At 41.7% G+C, this 23,760-nt stretch overlaps 1 protein-coding gene across 1 annotated transcript in view; it reads right to left on the reverse strand.

Annotated features, from left to right (window-relative positions):
* The window catches only part of hdac5 (histone deacetylase 5), a 50,872-nt gene that overhangs the window by 7,736 nt on the left and 19,376 nt on the right, over positions 1-23,760 (reverse strand). Inside the window, exons 3-18 of the mRNA XM_058654689.1 lie at positions 14,423-14,524; positions 13,221-13,474; positions 12,984-13,128; positions 12,789-12,894; positions 11,315-11,448; positions 9,719-9,850; positions 9,496-9,605; positions 7,795-7,911; positions 6,912-7,023; positions 6,708-6,821; positions 6,105-6,298; positions 5,840-5,958; positions 5,549-5,744; positions 2,516-2,627; positions 997-1,130; positions 390-510 (exon numbers count right to left, since the gene is read on the reverse strand). Coding sequence (XP_058510672.1) covers positions 390-510; positions 997-1,130; positions 2,516-2,627; positions 5,549-5,744; positions 5,840-5,958; positions 6,105-6,298; positions 6,708-6,821; positions 6,912-7,023; positions 7,795-7,911; positions 9,496-9,605; positions 9,719-9,850; positions 11,315-11,448; positions 12,789-12,894; positions 12,984-13,128; positions 13,221-13,474; positions 14,423-14,524 — 2,202 coding nt within the window. The remainder of the gene's footprint in view (positions 1-389; positions 511-996; positions 1,131-2,515; positions 2,628-5,548; positions 5,745-5,839; positions 5,959-6,104; positions 6,299-6,707; positions 6,822-6,911; positions 7,024-7,794; positions 7,912-9,495; positions 9,606-9,718; positions 9,851-11,314; positions 11,449-12,788; positions 12,895-12,983; positions 13,129-13,220; positions 13,475-14,422; positions 14,525-23,760) is intronic.

The raw sequence follows: 23,760 nt of genomic DNA on the forward strand, positions 1-23,760 counted from the left end.
TGTCATCATTAGAATAATTATGTCAAAGTTACCATTTATATCATTTATTTGAGTTTATTATTCACTACAGCACGTTGGTCCACTGTGGTAGTTTTAAAGTGCTTTACGTATAAAGTTGGACTGGAAACAACTAAACAATTAATAGAGAAAATAATGAGCAGATTTATTGACCATGAAACTCATCATTAGCTGCAGGTGTGGGATTCTGGAATGATGTAAACTTTACATGAAGCTGTTGGTCTGTTAATGATGATGGATTATTGTGATCAGTCGCCGATCAATCAATCACAGACTCCAAAGACTCTCAGTGTTCGACTGGTTTAGCAGATTTACAGACAGCAACTGACAGATGATTTTGATCTTGTGATGTAACAGGTGATGACACCTACCCAGCAACTTCTTGTGGTCCAGCTTGTGTCGATTGAGCGGGCTGGTTCCATACAGCAGAGTGTGGAATTCTGAATGAACGGACTGGATCTCGTCCAGAGACGCTTTACGCCCACGAATCCTCTGCTCACACACACACACACACACAGAGGGAGAGAGAGAGGGAGAGGGAGGGAGGGAGAGAGAGCATTTTTTAAATATTATTTTATTGTTCTCTATACGTATACATATATGTATATGTATGTATATGTATATATACATATATAATTAAACAGTTAATACTGGAGAAACTCAGTGTGTCTGGGAGGTGAAGGTTAGCAGTGCATGCTGGGATACATAACACTTTGTATTTTGGGGTGTGAGAATGACTTTGGACAAAGTGACATGTACTCGCACTTAGGATTTTCTTTCATGTCGTCATAAACACTGAACTTGTCAGGACCAGTAGTCCTCATGGAGACCAAAACCTGGTCCCTTCACTGCTAAGATTTGAAGTGTGGTTAGGTTAAAGTTAGAGATCCCTCTTTCTTTAGGCCGTCCAAATAAATACAAGTCACTGCAGTGTGTGTGTCTGTGTGTGTGTGTGTGTGTGTGTGTGTGTGTGAGTACCTCGCAGCGGTTCAGCAGGCCCGTCTCCTGCAGTCTGGACCAGATGCTCTGCACTCTCCCAGCATGCTCTGGGTGAATGTGAGCGTTGCCGCACACACACTGATGCTTCAACATCAGACTGTCGTACACAAGCCCTGCAGTCAGTGACAGACACGTGTGATTATCATCAACAACAACAACAACAACAATGAAAACAGAGGAGGTGTGGTCAAATAAAGGCTGCATCTCGAAGCACGAAGGTTTGTCCGCCCGGATACTGCACGTTCTACACTAGATCATGATATTATTACAGGTTACAGGTTACAGTAGATCCTGCATGTCACACACTGTCAGCTGGGAATGACTCTAGCTCCTCATGCAACAGTGTTTCACATGTAAATGATAAAATGATACATATTTGAATTATTCCCATCTTTCATTTACTCCATCACAGCGATAAATTAGCTTCTATAGTCTAATCTAAAGTAATGTTATGTTTTTGCAGTGACAGGAAAAGTCCACAAGATGCCAGTAGCTACAAGAGAAACACGTTACGTGGCACATGTGCAGGACATTGAATTTTACCACAGAATTGTACACATTGTATATGGTAATATGGCAAATACCTATGAATATGAGTCTCATTAATGACACATGTGTGCTGTGCATGAGGCCTACTACATGCACAACATGATATTTCTGCTGCTTTTGTGACACAAGGCCTGGTTTGATGATGTTGGAAAGCATTTTAGCATTTTAGAATGACATTTAGTGACAAATACACACAATAAAAGTGTCTTCCTGTAAGACTGACACTGCACACTGAAGCAGAGACGGGTAAAGCTACCGATGCCATTACAAGGCGAACAAAAACAAAGGTCAATATGGATTTCTATGGATTTAAAGAGTGTTGTTAAGGGTTTGGCTAAAGCCAGTACACTGTCTAACACAATATGAGATGTTTTTTTTAGATATTTGAATGCAGAAATGTGTCTTTAAAGGTCAAGGGAGTAACCTTGAGTAAGGTTTATTGGCCAAAACTGAACATTCTCTCTATAAGTGTGATTGTATAAATGTATAATCAAGCACAAGTCTGTCTTTGAAGTGAATGCTTACATGACAAATGAACACAAACACCTGCACCCACATAAACCTCATGTATAAACAAGTGAAGACGAGGGAGTGGGAGAGTGTTTACAAGGCCACCGTAGTTCCCTGTCGTGACTGGTAAAGCCATGCTGTTTTTAAAAACCCTTGGAGAGGAAAGTTTCGCGGCTCTTCACACAGATCGATGCGCGCGAACCCTCGTTACTGCGCAGGAAACTCTGTCGTACACCACTGTGCTTTTTAATTCATGCTATTTCAGTCAGTTCAGCGAGTTCATCCCAACCATCAGCCAACACGGAGTCAGGCCTCTGTTGCTAGGCAACAACATCCAAGCTTACAGTAGGGGCACTGACAGCACTGATGTCAACGAAATCCAATCACAAACCAGATGTGTGGTTTGTGACACACACACACACACACACACAATACTAACCAGTGGTAAAAAGGTGTTTGATGGGATTGACAGTGGCTGCAGGGGAGGACTGTGCTCTTCCCAGAGGTCTGTGTGACATCGAGGACTGAAATACACCCAAGTGCTGCAAGGCCTGATGGGAAAGGAGAAGAGAAAAGAGGAGGAGGAGGAGGAGGAGGAAAGTTAGTATTCACAGCAGAATGATGAATCAGTGAGTGGTTCATTCACTGCAGTGGTGGCGTGGTGTGTGTGTGTGTGTGTGTGTGTCTCCTGTCTCTCTCCATCACACACACACACACACACACAAACTATCATTCATAAAAATACGAAACGTGTGAAAAGAATGAAGAAATACCGGTCGATTGATTGACTGTCACACTGTTTATCAAGACAGTTAAGTCGTTTAAGTCTTGATTTTCTTGACATTCAAACCTGTTCTTTTCACCTGTGTGTGTGTGTCTGTGTGTGTGTGTGTGTGTGTATGCAGCGTCTCTATATAGGGAGCATTGCTGTGCTCCCTCACTGCGATGATCGTGACTCACCATGTGTGGGTGGACATTAAGACACACACGCACACACACAAACACACACAGACACGCACAGCAGCGAGTCCACTGGCTGAGTCACCGGCCGGTGATGTCACTGCTACGTCCACAGCGATGTACGTGAGCAGCGTCAAGTCTCTCAGCATCACCTGGACACTGACGAGGGTCTGATGTGTGTGTGTGTGTGTGTGTACGTACACACACACACACACACACACACAGCACACACACAGCGCGCACACACACACACACAGCACACACACAGCGCACACACACAGGTTTGTGCAGCTGGTATTCTTAACTAAACTGAACCAGGTCCTCAGAAATGAGATTCTGCCTCATAAGGACCAGGTTTTGGTCTCCATGAGGACTGCTGGTCCAGACAAGGTCCCAAAGGTGTGTTTAAATTGTACATTTGAATCCATCTTGTGTTGCTGTGACTCCTGTAATTGTGTGCTTCTGTCAATCGATGTGATCACATTTAAGCCCTCCTCCTCCTCCTCCTCCTCCTCCTCAGGAGTGTCTAGTGGGAGGGACAAGTGTACAGGTTTAACCCTGAGATGCATAAGTGGGCTCAAACATGACCACATGGGTTGTTATTCTTCAAAATATTTGAAATTAAAAGTTTTCATATTTTCATATTCCTCATAAAACATGTTTGTGAAATTTAAAAAATGTTTTTATTTTTCTATCACTACCTCACTTTTCCATGAGCGGGTCAAAAACGACATGCACAACATGAGATTTCCAAAACAATGACATAAGGCCTGGTTCCATGATGTTGGAAAGGCAGTGTGGGATCATGGGAATCGATGTCTTGTTGGTTCCCCCTGTTTTTTTGTTTATTTTAGCATTTTCGAGGCAGAGCTTTGGCAACATAATTGCATGACATTTAGAGACAAATACACACAATAAACTCCAAAAACAACAGGAAACAGTGTCTTCCTGCACCACTGACACTGCACACTGAAGGCAGAGACGGCTAAAGCTACTGGCGGCATTAATTTAAAGGCTGCACTTTTGATAGAAGCGCACACTCTTCTGATGAAAATCATCATCTTCAACCAAAACCAAAGACGTTTCCTAAGTTTACAAGAACAAACCTGAAGAAACAATCACCAGATATCAACTATGAAAGGCAGGGCCGTTTCAAGAGACTGAAGGGAACTGGGGGGGCCCCTATTCAACAACTGGTGACTGATGAGGCTACAACTAAACGATTTTCCTATTCGATACATCTGAAGTAGGGCTGTAGAATAACACGTGTATAGATCAAGACAATAATTCATCAAAAATGATATTTTGACACACTTTAAAGAAATATTGTGCCGCTTGCGATTTGAAAATTGCAGTAGGCCGTTACTTGTTCAGCCCTAATCTGTAGATTATTTTTATCATAATCGTTTGGTCCATAAAATGACAGAAAATCTTGGTGTTTACGAAATCCAGATCTCAGTTGTGTTGTAACGTTGTTTCCTTTTTGTCAGAAACCGCACGTTTATGTTCCACCTGTAACATTTGCCCTGTAAATAAAACTTCTCTTCTTCTTTTGAGGAAAGTGTTTAAAAAATTTGTACCGTATAAACTTTGCACATGCACTTGGTGAGTCAGAGAAAAACGCTGATCATTGAGAGACGCTCACACACGTTTTCCTGATAAACGCCTCAGACTGAGACAGAATCATTGTTGCAAGTTTAGACGGCGTCTCCTTCCTACTTTACATTGATCTGATATTGATAACATTGATAACACCTTCGACACTGACAAACAACAACAACAACAACAACAGGAGCCACAGATCGTGATCCGTGGAACAGGATTTGTCTGATTTCATTTGGTGTGAAAAACACTTGAAGTGGTGTTAGCTTTTAACTGAAGTGACCAAACTGCTCCCTGCGATGAGTCAGATATGTGAGTAACATCTGCATCACAGCAAACACAGCGGGGGGAGGGGCCTGAGGAGACGTGCATGACTCATCACTTTGTGGGACGACGCTGCAGAACCTAAAACTGACCTGGAACCTCCGAGGATTTTTTAAGAATCACATTCAAATGCAGCAGCAGCACAATGAGGACAAGGCTGCAGCGGGGCAGTGGTTAAGATTTATTGATTAGTAATCAATAACTAATTATCCACCCACTATTTTGATCAAAGTTTTGTGATTGCAGCCTCTGTAATGTGAATAGTTTCTGGTTTCTTTGCTCTTCTAAGACACTAAACTAGAGCTGCAGCTAACGATTACTGTCACGATCGAGTCATCTGGTAATTATTTTTTATGTCTTGATTGAGACAAAAAGGTCTCAACATATATATATATATATATATATATATATATATATGTACATATACAGCCGCAGTGTAGTATTTCTCGACTGTAACAAACAAACCTTTTGACATTGTATCATTAACACATCTGAAGTAACCTTTGACAGACTCAAAGCATGATTTTTTCAGTGGCTGCTAGTGTGTCATCATCATATTCATGGAGTATTAAATATTCCCACACACCTGTGAGTAGGTCCCTCTCTCCTCTTCATCGACCTCCCCCAGGTGGATGACGTCTTCGTCCTCTTCCTCTTCGTCCAGCTCGCTCTCCGTGCTCTCCCCTTTCACCTGCATGCCCCCGTGCTCCTCCTCTCCCTTTAAGTACACGCCGAGTCGCTCGGAGGAGTGCGTGCTGTCGTCGGACCCGTCCTTCTGAAGCCTTAACGGTTCAAACGGTTAGGACAGATTAAGATTAAGATGAAGATTAAGTGCATGAACAGGAAAAGATGAAGATGAATATCAGGAATGCCACACCTGTGAGGCCCCACCCCTACGTCATCCTCCTGCATGTCATTGGTCTCTGTTAGCTCCTCCTCTGTCTCCTCTGGGTGGGTGGGTGGCGGCCTGGGAAGTTCAGCCCCCTTCGACAACATCTACACACACAGACGGAAATGCTAGCAGGAGAACTTGTGGTGCGTTTGCGTTTGTGTTTGTGTTTGCGTTTGTGTTTGTGTTTGTGTTTGCGTTTGTGTGAGTGTGAGTGTGTGTGTGTGTGTGAGTGTGAGAGAACATGTGACACCTTGTAGTGTTTCTCCAGGAAGTGCTGATGCTGCTGCTGAACCACCAGCTGCTGCAGGGCCTGCGGCGACTGAGGCAGAGGTGCACTCTGGGTACGGGCCAGCGGCCGATGGCGAGGCAACTTGTTGACCGTGCGCATGCCACCGGACACGCCTCTCTCTGCCGTAACCAACGGCGACTGGCTGTACATGGGGACTGGAAAAAAAAAAAAAAAAAAAGACATCCACACTACTATGTTTTCATTTCAAAGTGTTTTCAGATTAAGATTATCGGTGTTTGGCTCCATTTATGCTGTAATACGTATCCATAATAAAAACATACATGAGATAAGATAAGAATTCTTTACTGTCACACAAGTCTGTTTTGATTCAACGAAGCGTTTGGACCCGGAAACTTTATTTTGAAAGGGTGCAAACGTCAGATTTAATAGCCGGATATACATGTTGCCTGTTTTCTGCTAACACAGGATGTTTACAGTTGCTATGACAACAAGTGAACGCTGACGGTGGCATAGCATTAGGTCAACCGCCGGATCAATAAACACCGCTAAAATGACAAAAGTAAATAATCCACTGTGTGTGTGTGTGTGTGTGTGTGTGTGTACCAGCGAGCATGGCAGTCTGTTGCCTGGCCTGCTCCAGTAGTAGAACATGTTGCAGTAATGAGGAATGAGCAGAGTGAGAGCTGGTCAGCGATGACTCCACATCGTGTCCCACCCCTGCAGAGAAACATTAACGAGCCCTAAATGATGTAGTGAAGTTTGTGAAGTAATTACAGGAAATAAGTGAAAGAGAAAGAAAAGTTTTACCTGCAGGTAGAGAGGATGTGGACAGAAACTTCCCCGTCAGTGCGCCACCGCCTCGCAGCGATTGGATGGCTTGACGTTCGGCCTCTTGCTGGGAAGACAGCTTCTGGGTGGCCTAAAGAAGGAGGCGGGTGTTACCATGGTTACCAAACATGTCATTCAACTGAACCACTGGCCTTGTTCCAGTAAAAATCACGAGTGGGGAATTTATTTATTGAATAAAGTGTGTTTGCTTCTGCTACACGAGGCGGCATTACATTTTTATTTTTATTTTTCTTTTTTATTTTTTTATTTTTCTAAAAATAGAACACACAGTTGTATTTAATATTCTGTTTGAGTACTTATTCTTTTCTTTAATTTTAGATTATAATATCAGTACCATCATTTTAGGAATATCATTTTAGTACTTATTCTTTAAAAATAAAGATATATATATATATATAAACATATATATATATATATATATATATATATATACATATATAGACATATAAATAATATATATATTTTTATATATATATATATATTCATATAAATATACATATATGCTATATATGCTATTATCTGTGAACTCCGAGTTTGAGAAATCAGATTTAGTTCAGTTTCAGTGAAACAAAGGTGTATTTTAAGTGCTGTTTTAGTCAGACTGAAACAGCAGACAGGCAGTTCCAGGTCAAACACGTCCATTTAAGAAATAGGAGCTTGTCCAGCTTCATTTGTAGATTTTATTTCTTGCTAATCATAGTCAACAACAGCTCGTTTCTGTAATCTCTCAGGTCTTCAGTCATCAGGACTGGGCACGAACACTGACACATACAAACCGCTCTGTCAGTGTCAATGCCAAGCCACAGAGTGTGTGTGTGTGTGAGTGTGTGTGTTGACCCACCGTGACGTGTGTGTTCGCTGGGAGCCCCAGGGAAATGTTTGGCAGGGAAGGCGAGGTATAGAGACTCAGTGGACTCAATGTCCCATCAGCCCCCAGTGTTTGATGGAGAGATCTCAGCTGCAGAGACACACACACACACACAGAAAGGACAGAGCGGTCAGTTCCGGGCAGATTCTTAGTAATAACTAAAAAGGTGGTGTGATGGATACACATAAAACTCATCCAGGTTACCATGGCAACTGTTGTTTTGAACATTTACTAAAAGAATCTCTTTGTATTTCATGAGCATGTGACCACAGCTGTTCTGCAGACTTTACTCCTGCAGTGACTGGGATAGATAATGACGTCTGTGTAAATGTGTATTATTCACATTTATAAAGATGCATTTGCAGAAACCAAAAATAAATGTACTCACAGTTAAACTAATTAAAAAATAAATAAATAAATGTTCCAACATGCTATAACATCACCACGCTTTTAATCTTTTAATTTATTCATGTTTTTATTTATTTATTTATTTCTACATTTATTCATGAACTTGTGCATTAAAGTGTTTATTTATTTATAGTTAATTTTGGCAGATTTGTGTGTGTATGTCAATGTGTGAAGAAGATAAGTAGTTACATGATCCGATTCACAATAGAAATCATTTTACTACCTATTCTGTCACAGACAATATTATTTAGATTTCCAAGAGATACATTGTCTTCATAAACAATGAAATTACACTTTAAACATAACATTTCCGACACATAAACAAACATCGTACGTAAATCTCCCCGAAAAAGTGCTGAATCATTAAATCTACATTGAACACCAGGGAAAATATCATAGAATCATTCATTAAAAGAAAGTAAATGTTGTTTTTAAGTCCTGAATAACAACTAATACTGAAACTAAAACAGCAAAAAGACACCAGTTTCACTTATTTTAAATCATATCTAATTCTGCTTCATTATCTCATCAACTTTACGGCTTTATTCATGTTTTGCACGTTCTGTGCATAGATCTGGTTTGAGATCAAGTCAAATGATTAGCACCTACTTTAATGTGCAGTCTTTACTTTTCTTTTAACAATAGGAAATAACGCAGGGTCAAAAATGTTCAGCACACACAGGACATTGAGAATATGACGCTTGTCAGTGTTATTCAGCCTTTAGTAAATTGGGAAAAACAATCAACCTCACTACTGTATACTGTAGATAAAGACAAGACATAAACATGGAGACACCATCATCTTCGCCAATATGATGACACAACTAAACGCAGAGTGTGCTGCTGCAAAGAAAAAAGAGAAAGCGTGACTGACTATATATAGAAAACTCATTTCAAGGACACAACATGTGCAGCAAACACTGAAAATCCACTGCACACAACAGAAACAGCTTCAGAGCACCGTGAGATAAATGACCACGTATGTACAGAGTATTACAGACTTTCTTTACATCACCACATCCAAACCCCAGCGGAAACTACCACTCAGTCCCTTTATGACTCTAAATTCTGGTTCAGTTATTCATCTTTTATCTGATGCATTTTAAACATCTCTCTACTTTCTGCTACTAAACTGGCTTTACTTCTCCTATACCACACAGTGAACTGTAGGGGGCGAGCTGGCGCTGTGTGTGCATTCACCAGGAAATGAATGGACGACTGTGGACAAGGAAACCAGCCTCAGTGTGTCCGTGTGTCCGTGTTTACCTCAGTCTGAATGTTGGGGACTGATCCCGTGTTGCCGTTGGCGATAGCTGTGTTGGAACTGTTGGGACTGCTGGGACCTGAACCTGGAGCGCTATTACAGAGAGAGGACACTGGGGGAGGAACACACACACACACACACACACACACAGAGTTATTGATACAATCTAACGCGGTAGAATGAACGTGTTCTTTTACATGTGCTGTACATGTGTTACATGTTCACCTGATATCTCTATGGCTCTCTTCTTAAAGGTGCTGATGACTGTGCCGTCCTTCCTGCGGAGAAGTGGGGAGCTCCGCCTCTCCGCCACCTTCTGCTTCAACCGCGAACGCACCTTCAGGTTCGGCTCCGAGACTGGAACGAGACCACGAGACCACGAGAGAGAGGAATTATAGGATCATGTACGATGATTTGCATGATTGAGAACAGGCTCTGTCAAGCAATACTATCAGACCTGAGTGAGGGAGTGTTTGTGTGCATACAGCAGCAGAGCAGAGGCGGACGGGGGCAAGAATCTAACTCAACCAACTATGAACTGCTGAATGACTGCTGAAACGTTTGGTGGACACTTTAGCTTTAAAGTCGCTGTATCCACGTCATGGTTGTGACGTCTCCTCTATGAATGAATGAATGAATGAATGAATGAATGAATGAATGAATGAATGAATGAATTCTGTGGTAAAGACAGTAATAATACAGTGATGTTTTCATTTTAGCAGGTTAATTACAGAGGACAGAGAACAGCAGCAGCAGATGTAAATAAACATAACAACAGTTGGTCTGATTTGCATAAGTGCTGCTAAATAAGAACTAATGATGGGCTGTTGTGACGCGGGAGCGTCTCGATAACAGCAGGGGGCGACACAAAGTGTTTTCTCCTGCTGAACTTGGACAACAGTGTGAAAAGAAGACGCTTTGTGACTGCGGCGTGTTACCGTGTAACAACCGGACTTCACTACACGCACACAACACACACACAACACTGTCTTCAGCTGTGGATTCGTGAACACGTCCAATGTGATCGCACCGAATCCTATTTTGCACGTCGCTTGTCTGACGCTCTCACAAACACACTTCCATCTCCTTTTCAATCCTCAATGAACTTCATCCAATAACACGAAACAAAGACAAGTAGCACAAATAGATGCAAATACTCAAAGCTGACAGGAAGGAGTATTCAACGTGTAACTAAAAGAGTCAGCTGAAGGATAATGTGTGGTTACCATGGAGACAAATCAAACCTTTCACTGAGGCCTGAATTGAAAACGTTGCTGTTACAGCGACAGGAAACTCGAGTGTGTCTCACTTTGTAAACCGCTTACTCCCCGCACACCAAAGTCCACTGCAGCTCACAGGGCACAGGAGCAGGCGGTTTGTGTTCGTGAAATAAATCCAGGCGAAGGCTTTGAACGAGACACTCGAGCAGCAGCTCCTGTGTGTGCTGTGACGTTTGCATCGCTGACATCTCAAAAATACTGTTTAATACTGTTTTCTGTGACCTTTAGCATCAACTGATGTTTTAGTATTCTTTCTTCTTTTATTCCTGGAGCTGAAATAAGTGAAATAAGTTTGAGTCCATATTCCAAACATCACTGCACTGAGATATGCTGCATTATTTGAGCTTCTTTACCTCGAAATTCCTCAAAATAAATAAATAAATACCCCTGTGACGTAGATATATGTGTGTGGGAGTGTTTTATCTCTGCATTTAGGCTACCTCTTCACTGGTGAGTCAGAGTGAGTCATCACAGCAAGGCGGCGGGCAAACACACAGACACACACACACACACACACACCCACAGAGTCTGTGTCTCCTACCCGTCTTGCGGAGTGGGAAATCATCTTTGCTCTCGTAGTTCCCCAGCAGCGGAGGCAGTTTATACGAGGGAGGAGTTCCTGGGGTGTTACTCTGCGGAGGAGAGCTCTGCTCCAGGGAGGAGTGCTGGGCTCCCCTGCAGCAACACACACACACACACACACAGGGAGAGAGTCAGAGAGCGTGCTGGTATAAACAGCATCACATTAAAAAGTGATGGAGTGCAGCACTAAAGGTGGTTTTCTTTTACTTGAACGCCTTCATCGTGTGATAATGACGTGTTTTTGTTTCACTGATTTCTTCCAGAACATTAGTGGGAAAAGTACTAAAGGAAAAATACCAGGTAATCTACTGGAACAGCTGAAATAAAGTGGACAGATTATTTCTCCGTTATAGAGCTGTTATTACTACTATATATACTATTCTTTTAAATATATCAATTGGCCATTTCTGGATGAATGAATCACAACTTACTATACTACACTAGGACGGAAGAATTTTTAATAAATATCTAATTGTGATTATTTTGACAGGGATTGTGATTTTTTACATCATAATTCTTATTTTCATTTAAAACGATTACTGTGTGATACGTGTGCAGATCTGTGAGAAACAAAGACGTTCTCTTCACTCTGTAGAGTCCGATGTGTACAGATCAAGACCGTAATTAATCTAAAAACATATTTTAGACTGGCTTTAACAAATATTGCGCCTCCTACGACGACTGTTCAATAAACCTCAGGTGGGTCACGCTCGGCCGCGTCCATGGGAACGACTGTCCTGTCGGACGACACTCGTGCTGATGTCAGCAGAGGGGAAACTATAAATTCACCTAAAAAAAGAAGGGTGACCTACTCAGTGAGTCACATGACCAGTGTTACAGCTCTGTGATTCACCGACAGTACAACTTCCCCACTGTCAAACCTTACATGTCCAGTGTAATTCAATATATTCTCCATAAATATGCTTGTATGGTTGTTTCAAACGCAAACAAACAACAACCTCCTTTCTGGCATGTGAAGGCCACTGTAGCGGAGGAGGAGTCCTCCATTTCTTACTTAATCTGCAGTTTCACCATTAGATGTCACTAATTCCTACGTTTTGGACCTTTGAAAACCTGATATTGTTAGCAAAACATGAAGATAAAGGTGCAGTGTCACTGTAGATTCATTCAAACTTCATTTTTGGAATCGATGACAGCCCTAACATCAGCTGGTGAACCTCAGCCTTCCGTACCAACATGTAAGAGAACCTGCAGTTATCGTTCCAATGCTAAAAGAGTTCAGTAGTTAGAACTGTGTAATAAGAACAAGTGATTCTAGTTCATTTCTGCCAAATGTAAATCATTTCACCTAAATCTTACACACTGGACCTTTAAGGAATCCTGAGTCAGGTTCCTGGTGTTTACATCATGCTGACCACAGCACAGTGGTGCACACAAACTATGAATTAGCCTGGAGTTGTCATAATCCTCACCAGCCCTTTGGGGAGAAGGAATGGTTGAGTCCACCAGGACCAGGCTCTTTCTTACTGAGAAGAAACTCCTGGAGCTTCAGCTTCACCTCAGTACTGGCAATGGCACCTTCCAAAAAAACAAACACAAGCTTGCAGTCACGGAGCAGACATGTGCATGGCTCGTTAGTGACATCAGCATCAGGAGCGTGAACCTACTCTCTTTGCCTTTCTCCTTGTTCCTCAGCAGCAGCAGCTGCTGCTCCAGCCTCTGCTTCTCCTGCTCCTCGTGTCGCTGCTGCTCCAGTTTCCTCTTCTGTTCCAGCTCCTGCTGCCTCTTTGCTGCCAGCAGCTCCTGTTGTTGCTTACACACACACACACACACACTCAGTGAATGACTCTTAGTTTTTAGCTTCCTGTTCATTTTTGCAAACCCCAGGATGTCAGAATGTCTACCTTGAGGTGTTCCTGCAGCTGGACCTCGTGCTGCCTCGTCAGCACTTCGTGTTTCTTCTGGAACTCGGCAAACAGCAGCTGTTTCTGCAGCTCCTGCTGCTGCTTGAGCAGAACCAGTTCCTGCTGGAGCTGCTGCTCTCTGAGGATGGTGTCCACCGCCACTGTACCCCCAGACAGAGACACCACCCTGGGCTCTGTCCGCAGGTCCACTGGACCTCCTCCACCTCCTCCTGGGCCTTCACCTGGACCCCCACCTGACAAAACAGGTCAATCTTCATCACGCCGACTCAAGCGTTAGTGGTTTGCACAACATGTGATATGTGATATGTCACCGAGTCTCTTCTGCAGTGAACTTACATCATACTCTGTCACAGCACATTTTCTTTATTGTACAAAATAAATAAATGTACAATAATATTTGTTGAGAAGGCAGCAACCTATTCTACCCACTGTTTCAGTCATTAGTCATATCTGAAACCAATATAGATATGAGGGCTTTTCATAATTGATTAATCTGTTGATTATTTTCTCCAAACAACCAAACAATTGAGTAATTGTTTGGTCCATAAAAGTGTTTGACTGATTTCTTTGTCCTATGGAGCAAAAAACCTGGAAAATATTCACTTTTCAGAAGCTGAAAAATGACAATTACTTCATTAAGTCATTGATTAATATTCAATGTATTGAATAATCGTTGTTGCCCCAACAGATATCACAACCATTCTTCTGATAATGACATCAGTCTGACTTTTACCACGTCTGACGAGGAGTTTGTCTCTCTGATGCCACACACACACACACACACACACACACACACACACACACACACACACACACACCCACCCCTCAAAACCAGCTGCCAACAACCACAACAAACTCTGGCTTAAGTGACATCACTGAAGGGTAATTATAGGACTCCATGTTGTGTGTGTGTGTGTGTGTGTTTTCTTTTTTTAACAGAAGCAGCTTCTTAAGAACCAGACTCTGTAGTGCGTGTTTCCCTTTGAAGACTGAACTCCTTCAGGATCTCGATATGACAAAGTACAACATAATTCTTTGACCAGACTCCTGGAGATCTGATTGGTGTGATGCTTTTGTTGAACCTCCTAAGGATTATTCCCCCTAAACTCTCTGATGCATGCCTCTGATCCACTTTTAGGACCCCCAACCTCAAGGACTCTTGGAGGACTCCCTATACTCACCACCTTCTCCTCCTCCTCCTCCCCCTCCTCCTCCTCTGTGTTCGCTTGCTGCTCCTACTGGGCTCTGCATGCCCGACGGGAGGCTGCTCTTCACCTCCACCACTGCAGGACAGAGAAACAAGCAGAGAGAGGAACCGGTGATTGATTGGTGTGGAAAATGTAGTCAGGGATGCAGCAGCCTATTGCATCACTAGTGGCGCACACACACACACACACACAGACACACACACACACACTAAGGCAGTGTTATACAGATGAGCTGTGTTGGTGCTGTAATAAAGTGAGGAACACGGCGTCCCACTACCTAAAAATAGCCACGAGTCTAGCATTAGCCTTGCACTGCGTAGCACTGCCTTAGAATTACTCTAATGTTACCTTGGCTTTAGCCTAGCCTATATTCAGGGTGGCTAGGCTAAAGGGATACAGTAAAATAAAATATGTACGGTTTTAAAAATACACACGAGTTATGACCAGTGAAGCCTGATGTTTAAGAACCGACGTACTCTTGCTTTAACAAAATGGTAAAGTCAGTTAATCACGACTACGACAAACACGTTTTTTGTCAGAGAGACATTAGTCGACATCTCAGACTCTTAAAAATCAGAGATATCTGAAATCAAACATTAAATAATTTGTCATATTTTCATGTCTGTCAGTGGAATAAAAGCTTGAGGGAAATGGCTGCTGGGATCCAGTGGAGTGGACTGGGTAGTACCAGATTTTTATTAATCCATTTATACTATAATTTACCTCACCATTAGAATGTGTAAACTGTTCATCAGGAAACCTCAAAGCTTTTATTTGTTTCTTAATGACACGTGACGTGTGTAGAAACACCTGTACACCAAAAGCAGCACATCCCATTCTAATATCAATAAAACATGTATTTACTCTTATTATGAAATGATGATTATTGCAGCTAAATAGTAAAAAGCGATAAATTGAGTAATAAAATAAGCATCTGGCTGCAAAACAAACTGCCGTTGTTAAAGCGTGAGATTTACAATTTGACCGGCGCAGGAACCAGAGGGTCACAGATTTACTGCTGTCGTGCTTTATTGTCCTTTTTTCCCTCTAAATTAGACGATGATTTACAAAGGCGACATCATTTGCTATGGAAGGGGATCTAAAATTAATCGAGTGAGAAGTAGAAGCTCATTTTTCAACAGACTTCTTTTTACAACCGGCAGTGTCACCCTCTCTGGTGGCTAACTGCTATTTCCGTCCTACTTCTCGGGCTTCAGAAGACTACATCCTGTTTATATACAGTCTATAGTTAAAGCACAGCAGGATCGTGTCATCGCATCATTAAAAACCCAGCAGGGTAATAGCACGGCATGCTGTATGTTTTTGACCTGGTTCTCCGCCTCCATGAGGGAATCTTTGCCTTAAATACTAATGAAACATGAAATAAGTTCATAGAAAAATCTCATATGAAAGATTTATACGTTTATTTCTGTGAGGAATTTCCCGTGATTTGCAGAAAAGTGAAAAAAAAACACAAAGTTTTTCGAGGAGTGGAATATGTCACTGACTGTACTTCTGCTAAAATATAAGCCCGTCCATAACTTCTGCTCAGTTGTCGCTAAAGGGAAACTTTGTTAGGAAACGTTGGCGATTAAAACTTCCAAAACCAATGGAGAACATTTACATTGTCTTTTTAGCCCTGAAGGATTCAACACTAACTCAAACAGGGGTTTCAAACTCGTGGCCCCTGGGCCACATGTGGCTCTACATTCGATATCATGCAGCTCGATATCAATAACTTATAAAGCGTTATTTTTATTTTTATTTACAGACACATTTGTCATCATTAATACTTTTACTATAGATCAGTCCATATAAAGGAAAAAACTTTTATTTTGAAAAGTCATCACAAAAATATCACAATGGAATATCATGATATCGAACTGTTGCTTTTCCCCCCAAAAATTGGACTTTTCTTACACTTGACTGCCCCCTGCTGACCAGATGGTTTAAGTTGGAGACCTCACTGTCGTGAGCGGACAACACCACAGCACTGCTGCATCCCTCTGTGCTCAGCCTCCACTAGAGTCTATAATTAGTCGCTTAAAAATACTCTTGGTAACTTCTGCAGACACCGACGGTGGAAAAGAGACCATGCATGTGGTCAATTATTAAAGAGTCTGCATTAGGTCAACGACCTCTACTGACGACGTCCAAGAAGAAACGCCGCCGCTGCTGCTGCTGCTCACCAAACCGCAGGTTCAAATTTGCAAAAGTGCATGAAAAAGAGCCCAGATAAATATCAGTGGTACATTCTTCAAGTCACATGAAATTAAAGCACATTTGTTTGAATTAGACAGGATCCAGCATGTTTGGAACAGACCCGACTCTATTACTCAGCCGAAAACCACCGCAGTAACAACATAATGCCGACTGTAGGAAATATCCAATTATAAGCTCAGCTAAGCTCAATTAAGCTATTTCAATTATTTCACTATATTAAAGTGATGACTCAGGGGTTTTAAGTGAAGTTATGTGAGATACTGACACACAGTCACCACCAGTGTCTGGGAACCTGCCTCAGACGCAGGCGTTTGTGCCGCGGCACGGTTTAGGTTGTGGGTGGAGTCATGGGCATGGGCGGAGTCATCACTGCGGTGACTTTGTTTTCCATGTGACACACAAACGAGTGACTGGTGACTTGTAAAGCAGTTGTTTTCAGTGTAACTGAATCATTAGAATCACTTCATTAAAACTGTACTCAGTTCTTCCTCCATGACTGCAGCACAGACTCCGTCTGACACAGTAACTGCAGCAGGGTTTGTGACGCCGCTCGCCTAAATAAACCAGACTCCTCTAATAAATATTGAGATTTTAGACATTTCCCAGGTAACTGTTGGAGATTAACCCATGTTTTCAGGATTGTTAAGTCTTTTTAATTGAATCTACAGTTCGGCATTGTTTGGCTCGATTCTTGTGTTGGACGTCTCTTCCTGTGACGGCACTCCTCACCAGAGCAGGTACTAAAAAAAGTACCCGGTACCAGTTTAATATGCTGGTGGAAACACAACTTAAACGTGCCGAGCCGAGCCGGTGGCTCTGAAGATGTTAGATTGGGGTATTCAAATATTGCCTAGTTCTCCTTTAAAGGACACTTTTGGTGAAAATGTGTGTTTACGATATGATATGATTTTCTCCTGCTGTTTAGACTCCATGAAACTACAAGAGTATGAAGTTAGTTATGAGCTGGATAAGTCTTCTTTCTTCAGACTAACTTCACTGTGGTCTTTTTTGAAAGAGGGGGAAAAAAGCATCAGTGCCCCAGGGAAACCATCGCAGTGGAACATTTGATCAGAGGCCAGTGTTAAAGTCTGATTATCTCGCTTCTAGACAGACTTTTATGTCTGAAAAGTCAGTTTTAGGTTTAAGCTTTGTGAAGCCACTCACTCTGTAATGATTTCACTCAACAGCACACAGCGGTTGTTGATCCACAGTTGATCCTCAAACAGTAAGTTCAAATGTGTTATTCTGTCATCTCAGTGTTTGAAATCCTTTGTTTGTTTGTTTGTTTTTTGAGTGACACACATTTTCCAAAAGAGGCAGCAGTGAATCAGCAGCTCCTTCTTCTTTTTACAGACCTTGGCCTGGGAGAGTGAGCAGTTTAGAAACTGGAGTTCAAAGTTTGAGACGGCGGTCCATCACAGAGCTAAAGCAGCAAATGTTCTTCCTCTTTCAACTTCTTGCCACAGTGGGATCATTTGCCTCCATCACAACTTCTATGAACAACTTCTTTTCCTTCTGTCCGGCAGCTCCATCTTCAGCATCCTTTGTCCATCCTGCCCTTCCTCTGCATGTGACCAAACCATCTCAACCGTGACTCTTTTACTTTATTTCCAAACTGTCCAACCTGAGCTGTCCCCAGAATAATTATGCTCATTTCTAATCTAATCTCAGCATCTTCAGCTCCACCTCCTCCAGCTCTGCCTCCTGTCACTGTCTCCAAGCACATACGCTACTGTCCTGTAGACCTTTCCTTACAACATAGGTGAGCCTTTCAAGCTGGTTTCCAGTAATGGAGGTATGCTGGACCCTGAACAATCCCTTTGTCAGGGGTGTCAAATGTACGGCCCACGGGGAAGAACCGGTACACCAGAAGGTCCGATCCAGTTAGCATCAGCTGCTATGAAGTGGGGTAAATATCGTGTTGTGACGCTCACTCTTCCAGATCACCTCAGTGTCCACTACGCTGAAGATAATCCACTACAATTATGAAGTTACACATACACTCATTCCTAATTTCTGTTCTAATCTTATGTGCAAAACATCAAACAAAGGGAAAACATAGGAGTTCTTGTTGTTTCGACCTCATTCAGACTGCTCTGTATGTGGCCCCTGACACCCCTGCTTTAAACCCTACCAACACCACCAGCACTTCACAATGTGCCTTCAAGCAAAGCAGTAACCATGACGTGCCATAGTAATCTTTGCTGGATGATTAAACCACGGAATCAGGCTACTTCCTGGAAGATACCTCACACTTTCAGGATATCAATCAGGCCAGGGAGGAAATCCAATTAGGATGCAACTAATGTGCCGTCACCACCTCAAGCTGTCAATTAAAGCATGTTCTGATTGGCCAGCGCTCCTTCAGCGCCTCCCACTCTGCTTCACCTCCCACGTGGGGTCAAAGCTAACGCAGATTAGCCAGCAATCCCAGAGGATTATGATTAGTTAAAGAAGGACACTTTTCATTGTTTCTTTGCCGTCTTCAAACTTAGCCTAAGCTCCGAAGCTTGACCTCAGACGTGACAGTGAACTGTGAGGCTATGAAGGCTGTCGGCTCTGTTGTTATTTTCCCCTTAAACAGATTTGTGAGCACTCAGCTAAGTTAAATTAAGGTAAGTTAGTCACTGAGGCAGCTGCAAGAAAATGTTCAAAACCAGAAGCCCGAGAGCCAGTGTGTGTGTGTGTGTCCCTGTGTGCATGTGGACCCTCACATCTTAATAATCTAAACAAATATTCTGGCATGTCAGCGTGACGCACGTGTCCCCCCTTCCACTCCGACACACACAGTGCCTCAGTGTGTGTGTGTGTGTGTATGAGAGGCCGGTCTGTGTGAGTGTGTGTACAACAGTCTGTTTGGCAAAAGAGCCGCATTCCACAGCAGCCAGCGTCTGACGTCAAACTGAAGACATTTATAGTCTGGTAAACACACGCACGCACACACACACACACACACACACAGATGTACAGTCTGTTGAGAACGGCGGGTCGGAGGCAGCGTTTCAGTCAATCATATCGGTCCGTAACGGGCTACAGCTCAGTGCACACACAGGACCTCACACACCAGGACGGACGCAGTAAAAAAAAAGAGTGAAAGACAGAGTGTAAATCCAAATGTGTGCACTCATCAAGTCCTGGGAGAAGTTAACAAAGATAAGTGCTAATAAGACTCACTGTATCAGACGACTTCAAGGTTCAGCGGGAAGATTTGTTTGTGATGAATAATTGCACGATAACCTTTCACAGCGTCACTGTGCATCATGTGATCGAGGAAGCAACTGTTCTTCTGCACATTCCCAAACATGAGATGAAAATCCTCTGAGGTCCAAACACAAACCTTAAATCACAGCTCTGACCATCAATAATTCACATATATATTACTGTTTTCATGTGAACATGGGGATATTTACTACTAAATCTGCACATCTTTAAACTCTACATGTTATATTTATATATAATAATAAGGTTTAGCTTCACAACAAAGGGCGTAATCATCCATCGACATAAATAACAATTTACAAATTAAAATTAACTGGATACTTGCACATGAAATGTCACGATATCACTATATATGTATATGTAACTGCTATTTTAGGTCAGATAAAAGAAAAATAACACATTATTTAAATGCCTTGGCTCGTGTTTCTTAAAATCTGTCATACATCTTTTAAAGAAAACCAACATATTTTGAGTTTAAAATCTGAATTCTGAGTTTAAAGTCAGAATTATTTCTTATTTCTTTCCAGTGTGGTCCTAATCCCCTTCCGTACAGCTCCCCCCGTGTGGCAGACATTGACAGACGTTATTTGACTTTCTAATTGTTTTTTTCCACGGGGAGTGAGGGGGAGGAGTTTGTCAGGTGACTTATTCGTTTATTGGCAGTTTTTTTTGTCACTTCGAAGTCCTTGTTTGTCTTTAGAGTAAAAGATCATAACAGAGGCGGCGTCATCCGTACCCGACACTGTTCTGTGTCACTCACTGTTCCAGAAACACACTTGAGTGACAATGGTGTTACAGAGCGGCGGCTTCTTCTGTGCAGAGAGCACACAAACCCCAAAACAGCCATGTTTAATTTAGGCCTGTCTTCAACGTAATTACTCACAGCTGGCACAGCAGACCACGAGCACCTTTGTCATTTTGACCAAACACTGGGTCTAAAATAAGAAGCTGCAACTGCATGTTTCGCTAAAGTGCTAATGATGTTTTTGCTCAGATGTTTTAAAGTGAATGTAAAGCAAATGCTGAGCTTCATTCTACACGTGCTATAAAAACAGTCTCTTAGGTTCATGAAGGATTGTTTATGTGTCTCGATGACATTCCAGAGTGAATGAGATAAAAACCCTCAACAGTTTACCTGGAACTGCACCTGTGTAAACATGTAAATGTAAATGTAAACATGCCAGTCCAAAATCTCTCATCCGATACAGCCCATTCAGAAGCACATGTAAACATGTCACTAATGCCTTTGGTTAGCTAGGTGGCTAAGATGACTTTGTCCTGAAAAACACAAATAAAACGGTTTCATTTGGTAGAGTACTGCGTTTCCATTAGGAATAATCCCAAAATAACTATCCCCAACTTTTCCATTCTTTCCATTGGGTACCAGAGGGAAATGGCATGGTATAGTCAGGGTGGAGCTAGACTGGCTCCACCCACAACAGTCAGCTGATTGGGCGACAGAAACACGTCACTCCCTCGCGATCGGTGTAAATGTGTTGTGTAAACACCCGCAGTCTACGCTCATACAAAGATTTATCAGGAAGCAAAGAGCTGCTGGACGTCCTCCGGTGTTATCTGTTGTGTTCACTGTCGTCGCACCAGTACAACATCGTGCTACGCAGCCATCAGGCACAGCCCACACACAACACCACCTTCCAAGTGTTCTCAGTGGAAATGCAAGCCTGACCCAGAGCTTTACCATTCCAAACCAAACCAAGAGAGAGAGCAGGACTGCATCACAGAGTCAGTCAAGTGGATTTCCATTATTTAGCAGGACAGCGATCGTAAACATGAACATGAACATAAACATGAACATGAACATGAACATGAACATGAACATAAACATAAACATAAACATACAGCCAAAGCAACCAAGGAGCTTTGAAAGGTGAAGAGGTGGAAGATCCTTAACCGGCCAAGTCAGTCATCTGATCTCACTCTAACTCCTAACTCGGCTGCATTCCACTTGCTATAGATCAGACTCAAGGAAGAGAGACAGACAGAGACAGAGACAGAGACAGAGAGAGAGACAGAGAGAGAGAGAGACAGAGAGGACACCCAGAGCAGGAGCTGGGGCTGAGAGAGGCAGGAGTGATGCTTGCAGAGAGCATCACCAGAGAGAGAGAGAGACACACAACAGAGAGTCTGCTGAAGTCTCTAAGAGACATTGCATTTTCTGCCGCTTTATCCTCCACATGAGGGAAGTGTGGGAGCAGGAGCCAATCACAGGTGACACGGGGGGGGTAAAGGCGGGGTCACACCCTGGACAGCAAATATTCAAAAAGCTGAAATTCAAGGTTCTTTGGAAAGAATCCCCATTTTAAACAGGCTTCAGTCATTTAAGTTTAAGGAACGTTGGGAGGATTTGGAAAATATAGATTTCCCATTAACTTCAATTTTATTAATTAATTAATTTAGATTTGATTTGATTTTTCTTTGAGACGCCGCATGTAAAGTTTAAAAGTGAGCAAACCTAAAATGCATCCATACATCACATGACTTTAAATACACCCCTGATCATAAAGGACTCGCATCACAGATCAGGACCAAAGTAAGAAATGTAATTAACTTCAGTATATAAATAATAAGTAAAAAAAAACAAGTGTGTTTTCAATCACATGATTATTCCTGTTAACGTACAGGTACATTTCCCCTGAGTGCTGTGTTCCTGCTCGTCATTAGGGGGCGCTAGTGTGGATTCTGAAAGTTGGATCTGTGATTTCTTTTCTTTTGCTCAAACTCATACACAAAAACTACCCGTGCTGCTACTGCAGGGGTCTTTATTTCTGAAAGTATTACATTATTATTATAATATTCCTCCTCTGCTAAATTACAGCCGCCACTATGACGTCAGCCCTGCAAAACATTCTGAAAAAAAGAAAGAAAGAAGAAGCGAGAGAGTCACGGAGGGAGAAAGAAAAGACAGAGAGCGAGGTAAAAATAGTATAATAGCCGTGTGTACTTTAGACAAATTAGAAGCTTACAGAGACACAGAGAGAGAGGAGTCACATGTGTACTGTTGCTATAGAGACTGAGGGATCAGAAGTATTATGGGCTGGCATATTGGGTCATCATTGATACTGTCTATTGTGTTGCAATAGGTGTTACGTGTTAGACCAGTTAGACCAACAAAAATAAATAGAAACATTGTTGTATTTGTTCATCCATTTGGATGTTAATGATTCTCTGTATGTTAATTATATATATATATATATATATACACATATTTATATGTATATATATATATATATATATATAAATAAATGTGTGTGTATATATATATATATATATATATATATATATATATATATATATACACACATTTATATATATATAAATAAATGTGTGTGTATACATATATACACACATATAAATAAATGTGTGTACATATATACACACATTTGTATATATATATATCTATATATATATAGATATATATACACACATATATACAAATATATACACCTAGTATATATATTTATACCTAGTAATATAATACTGAAGCATTTCCTGTATGAAGCGTTGTATCTAGGCAAGGCAGCTTTATTTGTGGCACATCTGACACACAAGGGCAACTCCACATGCTTTAAATAATATAGATTAGAAGGTAATATATCATGATATAATATAATATGATAAAACAGAGTACAGAATAAGAATAGACGGAGAGAAAGAAAACTCAAATGTGGCATGAAATAGGATTGTGCAGCATAAAACAATCATTTAATCTTATATTGTTATTATTATTATTATTGATGAAAGAAATGCTGTGTCTACTGACGTATACGGGTGTTTTTATGAAAAGCACGCTGTGTTGCATTTTATATGTAATGTATGAAAGGGGCAAAGTGACAAAAGCCTGTTTGATT

This window comes from Solea solea, chromosome 16 (assembly GCF_958295425.1).
Source record: "Solea solea chromosome 16, fSolSol10.1, whole genome shotgun sequence".
Lineage (NCBI taxonomy): Eukaryota > Metazoa > Chordata > Actinopteri > Pleuronectiformes > Soleidae > Solea > Solea solea.